Source organism: Cicer arietinum, chromosome 1 (genome assembly GCF_000331145.2).
Source record: "Cicer arietinum cultivar CDC Frontier isolate Library 1 chromosome 1, Cicar.CDCFrontier_v2.0, whole genome shotgun sequence".
Lineage (NCBI taxonomy): Eukaryota > Viridiplantae > Streptophyta > Magnoliopsida > Fabales > Fabaceae > Cicer > Cicer arietinum.
The window spans coordinates 44,425,281-44,440,738 of NC_021160.2; the positions used below are offsets into that span (position 1 = coordinate 44,425,281).

At 28.7% G+C, this 15,458-nt stretch overlaps 2 protein-coding genes across 2 annotated transcripts in view; both read left to right on the forward strand.

Moving 5' to 3' along the window:
• Positions 1–6,557: 6,557 nt before the first annotated feature.
• LOC140918964 (uncharacterized) lies at positions 6,558–7,331 on the forward strand. The gene is made up of 2 exons (XM_073364073.1): positions 6,558–6,904; positions 7,004–7,331. Exons 1-2 carry the CDS (start codon positions 6,558–6,560, stop codon positions 7,329–7,331), a joined length of 675 nt encoding a protein of 224 aa, XP_073220174.1.
• A 7,295-nt stretch (positions 7,332–14,626) lies between these two features.
• Positions 14,627–15,458, forward strand: part of LOC101513740 (WRKY DNA-binding transcription factor 70-like) — a 3,479-nt gene continuing 2,647 nt past the window's right edge. The window contains exon 1 of the mRNA XM_004489016.4: positions 14,627–15,033. Coding sequence (XP_004489073.1) covers positions 14,675–15,033 — 359 coding nt within the window. The 5' untranslated portion in view covers positions 14,627–14,674. The remainder of the gene's footprint in view (positions 15,034–15,458) is intronic.

The window sequence follows — 15,458 nt, forward strand, 5'->3', positions numbered from 1 at the left end:
GGTGGTTGTAGTTGAAAGGTTGGATTTATAAAGGGATGCATGTTGAAGTATATATTGATAAAAAATAAAATAAAATAAAACACGTAATTAGTGTTTGAAATGTCAACTTTGAACAATTATCTTAATTTCAATATACATGAGTTGTTGGTCACGCTTGTGTGCTGGCAGTGACATTTTTTATTAAGGAAATCATTGACCAATTATTTTAATTAATTTTCAATCTTATTGTATCATATAGTAATTCATAAGTAGGCTAGGCTGAATTGGGTCAACTATGAATCCAATATTCGTTGGAGAAGAACTCGGTTAGAATTCAAAGGGATGTGTCTTTACAAATTGGATGATTATAACAACTTGTTTCATTAAATATTAAATAAAATTAACTCCAACTTCACTCAATAAATTATTAAATGCAAAAATAAGATAGTGCAAATTAGATTTTTTAAACTCTCATCAGTCGTTGACTCAATTGAGGTATTGAGTCATTGAAAGAACTATTGATTCACACGTTATATTGTAGTACTAGACATTATAAAATGATTAAATAATTAATTCTAGCTATCCATCTATTCATTTGTTTATTAATATTTTTTAGATCTCTTGCTTCTATACATAATTTCCTGGTGAAGTATTTGAAAAAAAAATATTTATAATAATGACATCGTTTAACTATTTTTAGAAAACAAAAACAATAAAAATATTTTAGATTAATCAATCGCTCAAATGTTAGTTAATGAGAAAAGCCATATAAATCTCTAATTAGTTATTAGATTAGGTTAACAAGTAAGAAAAAAAGGATGTATATGTCCCTAGTTAATAGCTACTTTAAGTTAGAAAAAAGAATTTGAATTCTAAATAGTGTGCAATAGAGGGGAAAGAAACATAAGTGAATCCTAAATAGTGTGATAATATAAAGTTATTACTAGTTGTATGATTGAGCAGGTGTGAAGTTTTAATGCTTAAGAGTATTCTATAGAGTAACTATATGTATTTTATAACCAAAAAATCAAATTTGTAAAGCGTGTGAATACTTGTAGGATATGATATCATAGATACTAAGCATTGAATGAATGAGAGTGATTTGAAGTGATCAATCACATGATATTTGACCAAAGATCTCAATGTAAGTGATACCAAAGAGAGTGATTAATTATTGATTATTGATTATTATGAGTGAATAGAAAAAAAGGTTTTGTTGACTGATTGCAATGAATTAAAAATATTGAGATTTAAAAGTATATTAGAGACGATCCTCTTACAGTGGTATATTAAGAATGAAACTTTTGAATTAAAGAGATGATTTCTTGTTTATGAGTTGTGAGTTGTAATCGGCAAGTAAGTGATACTAAACCATAAGGAAGTAAGAATTTAAGTAGTTAATCATATGAATTAGATTTTTAGTCACAAGAGTAACAATGAATTAAAATCCTTACAGAAAGAATTCAATTTGAATTTAGTCAGAGTATTGGATTCAAAAGATTGAACATTAAAAGTAAGAGCTCTTTATAGTGGTTTGAGAACGACGGTACGTTGAGTATATTGGTGGAAAGTTGTCACAAATTTTTGACTCTATGACATATATTGAGATTATGATTATAAATAAAATGTTGTGAGGTGTAGGTTTTGGTCTTTAGAGAACTTTGAAGCTTTTTTTTTTAGAATTAAAGTAATATTGGACTTAGTGAATGTGATTTTAGAGTTGTAAATCTATAGAATAATGTTGAGGAAGTTGAGATTTATGAATTTTGAAATAATTAAACCATGATATATAAGATTTTTATCAACGAGTAAGATAAATGAGTCATATCTAAGAAAACTTTAATGTCAGTTTTGAGGACGAAACTATTTTAGATGGATAAAATGTAAAACCCGCATTTTTCTTTATTATTAGTAATGTGTGAAATATATTTTTATTTATTTTTTCAATAATTTATAATGTGGTAGTTATTATTATATTATTTTATTCAATTATTATTTTTGAAAAGTATATATGTGTATGACATGATTTATTTAATTTGACTAAATATTTCATTGTGAAGTATTTGAAAAAAAAATACTTATAATAATGACACGATTGAACTATTTTTAGAAAACAAAAACAATAAAAATATTTTAGATTAGTAAATGGTTCAAATGTTACTTAGTGAAAAAAGTCACATAAATCTTTGGTTAGTTATTAGGTTAGTTTAACGAGAAAGAAAAAGAAAGATGTATAAGTCCCTAGTTAATAGCTATTGTAGGCTAGAAAAGACGGAGGAAAAAAAAAAGAATATTGAATCTTAAGTAGTGTGCGAGAGAGGGAAAAGAAACATTTCAACAGCCACGATGAGAGAAAAAAGAAAAATATATTCCAGTAGTCAACGGTTGGGCAAGCAATTTGCTTTGATTTCGTTCAAATTTTAGTATGTCATCTCTACCTTTGAACTTGACTTATTAATATAATCTATTAATATTTTTACTTTCTTTCTCTGATTCAATTTGATAAAATCTTTGATTTTAAAATGATGATTTTTGATACAAAATTTATGTTTGTAAATTAAATATTAATTTTTCTCGTAAAGTTGTTACTGATCAAAAAACAAATTTTTAGTAAATTACTTTATGATGATGGATAGTTTTGAAAATAGTGTTTCATATTATTATTATTATTATTATTATTATTATTATTATTATTATTATTATTATTATTATTATTATTATTATAGTGGTTGGAGCCCACATATCATTGTAGGGATTTTGAGTTAGTGGTGTTGTTTGGAAGGACCCAGGAAGCCCTAGTGAGGGAAACGATATTCCGGAATCATGCATTGACATATAATCTAATAAATATGATTTTTGCATTTTGGTTAATTGTATCTTTGGAGCGTTGTGATTTTTAACTGTTAAATAAAATATATGATTTATTTATATTTTTGCTATAACAATTATATATGCATGTTTACTTGTTTTGTGTTTATTATTTGGAGATGGCCCTTACGTTTGACATGACTTCGTATATAGTGTTACTTGAGCGAATAATATCGTAGGTCAACCTAGTAGGAGAAATAAGAGGAAATGCAATAGCATGCAGTTGGAGGCTCTAAGATACTTTTGTACTTGTGTGAGATTTGTTGGGATAGTTTTCCACAAGTGTCCATAATTATGACCAATTAGAATTTATTTTTGGATAGTAAAACGTAAAGAGTTTTGACTTTAAGAGTTCTTTTGTTTTACGCATTAACTTTACTTTTTATAATTGTAAATATTTTGATTCATTAATTTTGAAAATACAATTGAATAAGTTATTAATTGATTTTAAAGTAAATGAGTATTTAAGATAATTTTATTAGAAAAATAAATGAATGTGTATCTTTACGTTTAGAATTTTGTTAGTTAATGTCTCAAAAAAAATTGAGATGTTACAAAAACAATCGAGAAAAGTGTGGATGCAAACTTTAGCAACGACAATTTTTAACCACCAAAATTACCAATTTTAAGTAGAATTGGATTAACGGTCACCACAATGATTTTGAATCGCAACATGATTTATTAAGTGCAAAATAATCTTATTTGTAGCGGCAACTAAAAAAGCCATTAATTTTAGTTTGATTTGTTTTAAAATAAGTCAATCATAATAAAATATTTACATAGTTAGGTTATGGATGGGTTCAATGATACATCCACTACCGAAGTGATGGTAGGGTTAACAATATAACTCGCATCCGTGGGTATCCACCTAAACCCGCTTGATTTGGGCGAAAAAACTCACTTTAATTGGATGCGGGTGTCCAAAATTAAAATTTGGGAGCGGGGACGGGTTTGGGGTGATGATATTCACCCCACGCCCGCACCCAAATCCGCCCGCAAGTGGTATTATTATAATTTTTAAATTTTATATGTATATACATATTAAATATATTTAATATTTTTTAAAATATTAAAATTTATAATCTTATTCTTATAAAAAATATTTTTTAATTTTATTATTGTCTAATAAAAATGATTTTTATTATATTAATTATAATAAATATGATTTTTAAATTTATAATTTTATATATATAAATGAGGGCGGGTGTGTGCGGGGAAACTCAAACCTCTTTGCAAACGGGGATGGATGTTTAAATTTCAAACTCATTATGAAACAGAGGCAGGTACGGATTTTTTTCGATTAGTCGGATCCGGGGATGGAGGAGGTAAAATCCGCCCCCACCACACCCCGTTGTCGTACCTAAGTATGGGACTTTTATTCTCCATCAGATTCGCCAAACACTATGTTCTTGTCTCTCTCACCATCGAAATAGATGCAAAGATGATTTTTGATGCTTTTTAAGAGGATGCTTTTCCTCAATAATTAATGGATATTAATCACGTATCAATGCTTCAAAGAAGTAGAAGATTTAGCTAATGTGTTTTGTTCTTAGATATTGTAATAGTGTACTCGTCACCTTGCTAATAGAATAGCTATGAGCAAGCCCAATATGTGTTGGTTTGATATGTGTAAGGATGTTAAATGGGCATTTTCCTCCTTTGGATGGGCTATGATTCAATAATAAAGCTTTGAGTTATTCTTTAAAAAAACAAACATATTGGTTAACACTCAATTGGTTGGCGCAACTGATCAGCAATGAAGTGGGTCAAATCTAGAGCCGTTAATTTCCAAAATTTAAATTTTTTTCGATAGGAAAATAATTTACAAATTCTTTTTCTTTTTTCTCGAAATTTTATTTATTCAAAAATGAGAAAAATATTTTTTTTTCTCACAATTTTTTGATAAAAAAGTCGATTTTTTCTAATAAAAAAAATGTTTTATATTTTTTTAATACTTTTCTGAGAAAAATAAATTTTGAGAATTTTTCAAGAAAAAAAATCTAGATTAACAAAACATTGAGCTCATGAGCCTCTCACTTGAATCCACAAAAAATAATAAAATAATAGATCGATGGTTTAAAAAATTATTTAAATAGAGACTTAGTAGGAAATTTTTTAAGAAAGACTTTGGACTTTAAGACTTAATTGTCATCATGAACTAACAGCTATTGAAATGTTTTACTTTGCTGACAGTGTAAAAAATAATTATAATGAGTGACGAAACAAAATGAGTTTCACCAGGAAACAAAATGAATATCACATTTTTAATGATCTAATAGTTTTAATTAACTGACAGTGTAAAAAAAAATAGATACTAACAATATACAACAATTAAATGCATATTAGTTTTAAAATGTAAACTTATATTTTTAGTATTGTTGACAGAGATGACTATTATGCACTACAAAAAAAAACATTCATATATCCACGGATCTAACTCCGTGAATAAATTGCTTGTTATCTATGGAAAGTCAAGCGTATATTTATTATAAAATAAATTATATTTTCTTAATACTTGAATGTGCACAGGTTGCTAGTTACATCCGAGATGTTAGATGATGAGTGAATCCTTAACTCCATTTTACTTCTCCTATGTCTTACCATGGTTTTATTTCAGTTGTTTTTACACAAGATTTTAAACATGGTTGCATTCGGATGCCAAATATTTTCCTTGGTGCAATTGAACTTCCTACATGTAATCAATTAATCATATGGAAATACCTTAGTTCTTTTTTGTTTGAGAAATAGAATTACCTTAGCTCTTATTAAGATACAAGGGTTGAGAAGTAAATGGGTGGAGATTGTTGAGTTTTAAAGTATCAGTCACAATTTTTACGTGAACACTCTTAAGTTATAAGGCAATGATACCTAATGTGTGGTTAAATTATATATATTATATGCTACACAACGATAATACAAAGTATGATTAGTTAGGTTTGAATGTTATGCGACAAATTCTTTTGTTGATAAATAGGCACAAATTCAGTTTCTTTCTAGTGCAAATTCATTAATGGTTTGAAAGAGTTATGTCTGATATTAGATCACAATCAAAGTCTTAGTATTTGAATTGTGTTTTTCTTCACGAGTTTGTCTTTGTATAAATATTATAAATACATCTATTAGTCATATTTACTGCATTTTACTTTTGTATCTTTGTGATTTATTTGGGTTATAATTAGGATAGAATTAACTTTTCTTATTCCTTTTTATAAGGTTTTTTGTTGTAGCTATCTTTAGTTTGTTAGTTATATTTCTCTTGGGTTCAATCTCATATAAAAAGAGATAATCCCTCTTTTGTTTGTAAGCAAGATTTATTCTAATTAATATTGAGGTATTTTCATAAATACTCTCCATTGAGAGTTTTTTCTCCTCTGCGATTTCTCTTTTGTTTTAAGTTTTTTCTTTGTGAAATTTGCGATGGAATCTGATCACAATACCTCTTCTTCTTTTTTTTCTTCATCTTTCGATGATCAATCCACAATCTAACAACCTATGAAGAAATCTTCAAATCACAATCGTAGCTATCAAAATGACATGCTTCATTTGTTCTTAATACATCCCAGTGATAATCTTGGCCTTGCACTTATGTCTCCACCTCTCAACAGAACAAACTTTCACACATTTGGTCTTGTGTGATGCTTGTTCCTTGTGTCATCTCTCGCCCTAAAGATGAAGATTGACTTTCGATGGCATGGCATCAATGTAACACCATGGTTATTTCCTGGATTACAAACTCGCTCAAACTAGATATTGCTCAGAGTATTATGTGGATGGATTGTGTTGTAGATATATGGAAAGAATGGAATGAACACTATCATCAAGGAGACGTATTTTGGATTTCAGACTTGCAAAAAGAAATTTGTGTTCTTAAGCAAGGTAGTTCTTCTATTACAAACTATTTTACCTATTTAAAGAAGCTTTGGCAAGAGATGAAGATTTTTCGTCCTTTTCCTTCTTGTTCTTCTACACCTACTTGTTCTTGCAATCTTTTTCCAAAGATCAAGGAATACAAGGAAAATGATTATGCCATTCATTTTCTTAAGGGCTTGAATGAATAGTATTCCCCAGTTCGATCTTAGATCATGTTAATGGAGCCTCTCCCTACCAGTAGCAAGGTTTTCTCAATGCTTATACAACAAGAATGTTAATTCTTTAGTCCTACAGTAGAAATTAAAATCGTCGTTGTTGCTTCCAACTCTTATCATGAATTTAGTCGTGGTTCCTCTTCGAGTGGTGGTTGTGGTTCTAGTTGTTGCAATCGGGGACACAAAATTTGCACTCATTGCAATAAATCGGTCCATATGATGGATGTTCGCTTCAAAAAACACGGGTATCCTCTGAACTATTTGCGGCCTAATTCAGGTGCTTCCAATAATTGCTCATCTACCAGTCTTGATGTTGAGGATCCTCATCTACCAATTGCTCATCTACCAATTGATCATTTACCAATTGCTCAAGTTTGGACTATATTCAGTTTAAATTGAAAAATCAAAGCCTTTTATCATCTATAAATTGAAGATCAATTGGAAGATTAAGACAAGAGTTCCATTTACAAATATACCAACACTTGTTAAAGTAATAATAAGTCAAAACTCTTCAAGCAAACTTCATCCCTCTTCACTATATTTGTGGATAATCATTTACTGAGTTTGTCTTTTTTTATCTCAAGTTTATCTTTTATGTTATATTGAGCGTGTTTGTAAAAATTATTTATAGATTGAAAGGTGGCTGTAAAAATTATTTCTAGGATGAAAGGTGAATATTGTAATTAATCAAGGTGTGATCAAGAGAAAAGGTGTGAAGAATAACATTTTGGTTCTGAAGCACATAGTGAAAATCTCACGGTTATGAGGAGTCAACTAGCCCGAGTTGGGTGAACTATGATACTTTTTGTGTATGATATTTCTATCCCTTATCTTTAATTATATGCACACACAAATCACACTTTCTTATAAACTAATTTATTTTATTTACTTCTAACATATCCATAACATTTTGTTTCAACCAAGATTGATCTTGAGTTAATTTAAATTAAGCACGAGAATCAAAATTTTAAAAGGATCACAATTCAAACTCCCCATTTCTTGTGATTGGCATTGCTACTTCAAAGCATCCCTCATATCTTACTAATTTCCATTATTCTTTCTTGCAATATGTGATCAGGAGAAAAGGTGTGAAGAAGAACATTATGATTCTGAAGCACAAAGTAAAAATCTCACGGTTGTGAGGACTGGACTAGCCCGAGTTGGGTGAACCATGATACTTTTTGTGTGTGATATTTATATCCCTTGTCTTTAATTATGTGCACACACAAATGACACTTTATTATAAACTAATTTATTTTATATACTTCTAACATATCCAGAACATTTTGTTTCAACAAAGATTGGTCTTGAGTTAATTTAAATTAAGCACAGGAATCAAAATTTTAAAAAGATCACAATTCACACTCCCCATTTCCTGTGATTGACATTGCTACTTCAAAGCATCTCTCATATCTTACTGATTTCCATTATTCTTTCTTCAATGGTAGTATAAACACCAGCACTTTAGTTCCTAATCAATTTAAAGGTACTTAGTATCCCTTATCCACTTTTATTTTTTTAGGACAAATTATTTTCTGCTCATGAATTTTTTACTAATAATGTTGCTACTTTAAAGGAACCTTATTCCTATTCAGAGGCCATTCAAGACTCCAATTGGAGACTTTCTATAGACTCTAAACATCAATCACTTTTACGCAATAACACTTGCGAGTTAACTATTTTACCTTCCAATAATAAAATGATTGGTTGCAAGTGAGTTTTTAAATTATAATTTCATGCCAATAGTAGTATTGAGAGATACAAGGCATGTCTTACAGCTAAAGGTCTTGATTATCTTGACACTTTCAGTCTTGTTGTTAAAATGACCACCATTAGGTTACTCCTTTCAATTGTGGTCGTGAACAATTGGTTTCTTTTTAAACTTGACATAAACACATCTTTTCTCCATGGGGATCTAATTAAGGATGTCTACATGAAGGTCCCTCTTAGCCTTCATGTTCAACATAAATCTCTACTTTGCAAACTTAAACAATCAATTTATGGATTAAATCATGCTAGTAGATTGTGGAATATGAAAATATGTTCTTCTTTAAAACGGGTTTCTTTTCACCAACCTAAATATGACAATTCCATGTTTATTAGATATACTATTTCTGGTTGAACTGCCATCCTTGTTTATGTTGATGATTTGCTCCTTGTTAGTAATAACTTGGCCGAAATACACTATATAAAGACTTCTTTACAAACTGTTTTCTGCATTAAGGACCTTGGTGTTCTTAAATATTTTCTTGATTTTGAAATAGCACACAATAAAAGAGGTATTTCCTTATGTAAAACAAAATACTATCTGGATATTCTTGAAGATACAGGTTTGCTAGGTTCAAAAAAAAAATATTGCGCTCATAGGTCCTAATTTAAAATAAACTTTCATTTATGGTCAACTTCGAAGCAATGTCAATGATTTTTTACAATTGATTGACAAGCTTTTGTATCTTACAAATACTCGCCCTGATATTTCTTTTTTGGTTAGCAAGTTAAGTCAATTCTTTTCAGCTCCAACTGATATGCATCTAATGATGCCTTCCGAATTGTCAAATTTCTAAAAAACAGTCATGAAAAATGGCTTTTTCCCCAGTTAGTTCTTATGTCAGTATCATGAACTTTTGTGACTCAGATTGGGGTGTTTGCTTGAACATTATACATTCTACTAATGGATATTGTTTCTTTCTTAATTCCTTCTTAATTTATGGGAAGAGTAAGAAACAATCAATTGTTTCTCATTCTTCATCTGAAAGTCGAATATCAGCCCCTTGCGCAAGCCACTTGTGAAGCACAATGACTCTTGTTTCTATTGCGTGATTTGTACATTGTTCATCCAAAACTAGTTGTTATCTATTGTGACAACAAGTCATCCCTTCATATTGCATCTAATCCGATATTTCATGAGCGGACAAAATATATTGAGATGAATTGCCATGTCGTCTGAGATAAAATTCAAGAAGGAGTTCTATATCTTATGCATATATCTACTACTGATCAGACATCTGATGTATTCACCAAAGCTTTAATTTATTTTCCTTATTTTCGTTTATGTCGAAACCTAGAATGTTAGACATTCATTCCATTTTGTTAGGAGATATTGAATCAACTTAATGCATTTTACTTTTGTACCTTTTTTTAACCAATTTATTTGGGTTACAATTAGGATATAATTAGTTTTTCATATTCCCTTTTATTAGGCTTTCTGTTTTAGTTCCCTTTAGTTTGCTAGTTGTATCTTCTCTTGGGCTCAAACTCATATGGATAGAATTAACTTTTCTTATTCCTTTTTATAAGGTTTTTTGTTGTAGCTATCTTTAGTTTGTTAGTTATATTTCTCTTGGGTTCAATCTCATATAAAAAGAGATAACCGCTCTTTTGTTTGTAAGCAAGATTTATTCTAATCAATATAGAGGTATTTTCATAAATGCTCTCTATTGAATATGAAATTTACTAACAATATCAATATGTTGATTGTGTATAAATGTTCTAATGTTCTTTTTAATAAAAGAAAGTATTTTCTATGGAGTTAAATCTCAAAGTTTTTAACTTCGCAACTTTTTCATTTTAAGAATGTTAAAAAGAATTAAAAAAAACCCAAAAGATGATGGTGTGCTATTAACTATTATAGTTTTTGAGCTTTGAAGCTATATTCTTTAGTCATTCTGCATTACATGGTCATTGTGCATTACATTGTAGTTGTTGATGAGCTCTGAAAGCTATATTCTTTTTTTCATTGCTATATGTTCATAATGTTTTTCATTTATTTTTTGTAAGGCTGAAGAGGTAGGTAGAGACTCTACTTTGGATAAGGTCTTTTTAAAAATTCATGCCAAGAAGAAGGACAACTCTTGGGTTGATAAAAGAGCAAACAACATGTAAGAAAGATTAAATCATTGATTCTTTAATTTTGATTTTGTTGTAAAAGATTTGATTATGTTACATTTTTTTTAGTCGAATAGGAAATCTTTTAAGGAAAGCTGCAGCAGCCCTCCCAAGGTGGGGAATCATCTAGTAATGCACCCAATATGTTGGATAAAAAATAAATGATGTATCTATGGTGTCAGAGATAAATCTTCGCTTTTGTAGACTAAGGATTGCAAGTCTAGCCCAGGTTCTCGTCCATCTAGAGGTTACACCAACGTCCTGTCTCATCAACTATTAATACCACAAAGAAAACAATACAATTTTTCGTAGATTCTTCGTGATAATTCACATTTTTTTAGGCAATATTACCCACGAAAATTTTGTGAATAACGTTACTCACGAAGAAACTTTATCATGAAAATATCTTGAATAAACATTTATGAAGGTTTTTCCTTGGAAAATACATACTTATGAACCAAATATATACGAACTCATGCCCGTGAGTTATCTACGGATAACTTTTTATTACCTACGGAATTTTTGTGGATAAAATCAAAATTTGTTATAAGTAATAACATATTTTCTTGTAATGATGCATCAATGCGAATTTTTATTTCTTAAAAATTATACAGTAATATATATTTATCTATTTTTAATACTCATGCTCTATTATATGGAGATAACATGTTAAAACATTGTTGTATATAAATTATTTCTAATATTAGATAAGTTTACGACGAGTCAATTCTAGGTAGACTACACAAATTTAGTTAATTTATTGAGTTTGACAACCTTATATCTTTTATAACTTAAAATTCAAATATAATTGAAAGACAACTTAAGTCTAAATATTAATCATTGAACCTAAGTGTCAATCATGTAAGTCTAAGTGCCAATTAAAGATATTTAAAGTGTCAGATCTTATAGACCTAAGTGCCAACCAAAGACCTAATTAAATACCAATCATGTAGGTCTGAATGTCAATCAAATACTCTAAGTGCCAATATGTACAAATACGCCAACAAATTTAAAGATTTAACTACAAACCTTAATGGAATTATGAAGTCGGAAATTCTAAGTACTATATAGTTATATAATAGCTTTGCTTCCACGTTGTTAGAAAAATTATCAATGGACATCCAAACACTTCAACGACGCTTGAGAGAAAAATAGAGATACTGATATGATAGATATAATATATGTAATGTAATAGAATGAGAAATATAAAGAAAAAATAAAGTTTTAAATGAATATATAAAAATGATAGATAAATGTTTAGCATTGTTGATGTTGTTATGTTTACCTAGGAAATCTAATAATAAATTACATATTATATTTTCTTAACATTTGGAATATTCCTTAAACCACACCTTCAGACTTAATTAATTAACTTAGATAAGTAAAATCCATAGAATCATGAATATTTGTTCCAACATAAAGATACCAATGCCAAACTTGTCTTAACATGTCTTGCAATCAAAATCCAAACTACACCCGCAAACCTCATCAAATTGATCACATTCAATGGATGATAACATAGTATCATACATAATCAAATTGAACTTCATAGTCACAAGAGAGAGGATATTCTTCTGTGATTAAATTGTTGTGAGCCATATTATGAGATGATAAGGGATCACATCTATGCTCTTGTTGTGTGCATGGAGAAAGTGGAGAAAGTGACGAGAAAAATGGGTATTGTTTTTTTCAAACTTTAATTGAAACTAAGATAAATGGATATTATCCTCTACCTAAGAGATACACATAATTAAATGTTAATTTTTTTTTTTATCTATACATTTCGCGAAGTCTTAATTTAAATATCCCATCACCTATTTTTTAGTTCTTTTTAATATTGTCAGTGTATATTTAATATCTCACAGTTTTCTATAAAGGGATATAAAAAAAAACTGTCAAAAACTTGTTTTAGAGACATAAAAATAGTCAAAAAATTAAAATAATAAATAACAACATTGAGTTTGATGGTTTTCTTTGTTTCTCTTATAAATGAGATTAGAGATTGTATTTATTTCACTTTAGTTTGTTTTAGTTTGTATTTCTTGTGTCTATTGAAATGCTTAAAAATGATTTGTTTAAATGGTGTTGTATTTTGAATAAAGAGTTTGTAGAGGTTATCACCAAATTCATCATCATCTCAACCTTACATATAAATTGTCAATGCATGTTTGAATTATTTATGTTAGAGACCACCTATATGTATGTATGTATGTTTAATGGATAAAAAGGGAAAAGAGGGATTTTAATTGATAGATGGGGGAATGGAAGTAAAAACATGTTTGGTTCAAAGGAGGAGATGGGAGAACAGGGATTTTAAGGATTGTGTGTGATTTAAGAAATGGAAGCAATTTTAAATGGTTTTTTAACTATACGAAGGTTCTCCTGTGACTTCCAAATCTCTCTAAAATGAAGGAGAACAAAAACCACTTTATATGAGATTTTACATCCATCTACTCCGCTTCATTTACCTTAAACTAAAATACTCTAAAGTTTTTCGATGTACATACTAGCATTAATTAAAAAAAGTCATAGTGAATATCTCGTTCCTACAAACTTTGTGTTTCTTTTGCAGTCAAATATTAGTAAATAATAATACCCAGTCATTTTTTTTAAAAGAAAAGTTTAGATGTATTGGATTTTAAAGGCTTACCAGGATCAAGAAAAACTTCAAATCTCAAAAAAGAGGGTATATTTCAGGGTTCAAATAACGCTGATAGAAATAATTACATATCACGTACTAAAGAGATCTTCACATCAGGAGTTGAATCCATAATATTGTGTATAAGTCAAATCAACTTCTTACCAACTAAATCAAAATTCATTGGCGGTCATACTCTAACTATTCAAATATACCTGAGTTCGTTGGATATTAAATTTCCAACCAACAAAAGATAAAACTGATATAAGATTTGCATAACAAGGTATATGATAATACGATCATTTTTTGTATTTAAAATGTACAAGGTATGCAGTCTTTTTTTTAGTTGTTTAACAAGGTATACAATCTAGAATCACCAAATAGGGAAAGAATGCTAAAGAGAATCAATTCATAATATAGATCCTAAATTACCCTTTAACTAGTGTGAATAAACAAAGAAAACACGTGGGCGGCTTCAATAATATCCAAACATGAATTAAAGGGTATTATTGTCTTCCACATATAATTGTGTTCTCAGCAGCATGATGTTAGCTAGTGACCTCACCCTACAAAATTCCCATTAAACAAATACAGTGCTTCTTTTTCCACGCTCTTTGAGTCTTGACCCATTAAATTAAAATATATAGGAGAAATTAAGGTAAGAACCATGTTAACGCACTTTTTAATATCCTGTTTTATTAGTTGTAATTTATATGGATCCACTAAATTATTTAAATAAATCAAATTATTTAGTAAAATTCATTTTTTAAATTAAAGAATTCATTTCAATTTTAATTTTTTTAAATTATATATATCTATAAAATTAACACACTAGATGTAAAAAAAAATTATTTATAAATATATTAGTAATTAGTTATATAAATTACCTACAATAGTTAATTAGTACGTTTAATACATCCTTTTATATAACAAAATTATAAGAAAATAAAATTGTATTAGAGAGTGTTAGAACACTAACTTATTTTCCATTGTAAATGTAAATTTTCACATGGTGTGTGTTGTACACGTACCACTTTGGATGTGTGAACTAAACTTGATAGAGGAACTTTTGTCTATACTCTCTAGTGGATTTTTTTAAAATTTGGAAGGTTGAATAAAAGGAAATGTACCTCTCTTTTTCTCATACACAATTCCAATTATATATAATAAACTATCCCTAGTGAGCTAGGTGTTATTTACACTACCAAAATAAAAGATAATGGAGAATCTATTTGGGCTTAGCAAAAAGGCAATGAAAGAAGAGCTATTAAGAGGACGTGACATGGCAAATCAATTACTTGAAGTACTAAGTTGTGATGATAAGTCAAATAAAGAAGTAAAAGGGTCAATGTTATCCTTAATTGCTCAAGATCTTGTGGGTGAAGTACTCAAATCATTGACAAATACGCTTTTGCTCTTAAACAACAAAGAAGATTCCAATGATGTGGGGGTTCCTATAACTGTTGGAAATATTTCTTTGTTGACGAATTTCAACAAGATGGAGGAAGATTTGGATGGATCTTGCAAGAAACTCAAGACTCTCAACACCAAAAATCTAAAAGGGTCAAACAAGAGAAAGTAAGAATAATATATAATCCATTTAGTTTTTGGGTATAATATATAATCCATTTATTTTTTGGGTATAATATATAAACCATTTCTTACTAAGTATTTTGTTAATTCAAAGGTTGTCAACTATATTATGTTTCATACTAATATTGGATGAGTATATCTCATTTATTATATTTAATAATTTGTTCTATATATATATATATACTCATTAAAAATCATACAAGTTTAAATATTAATTATAAGATTGAGCTTAAATAAGATTTGGCTGGCTTCATCCGAATAATAACTATATATTGATATATTACAGTTGTCTCCTAATTTTGTTGATATTGCTATTTTTCTATATAAAATATATAAATCATAAAAGAAAAATAATTCATACAACAATATATATATATATATATATATATATATATATATATATATATATA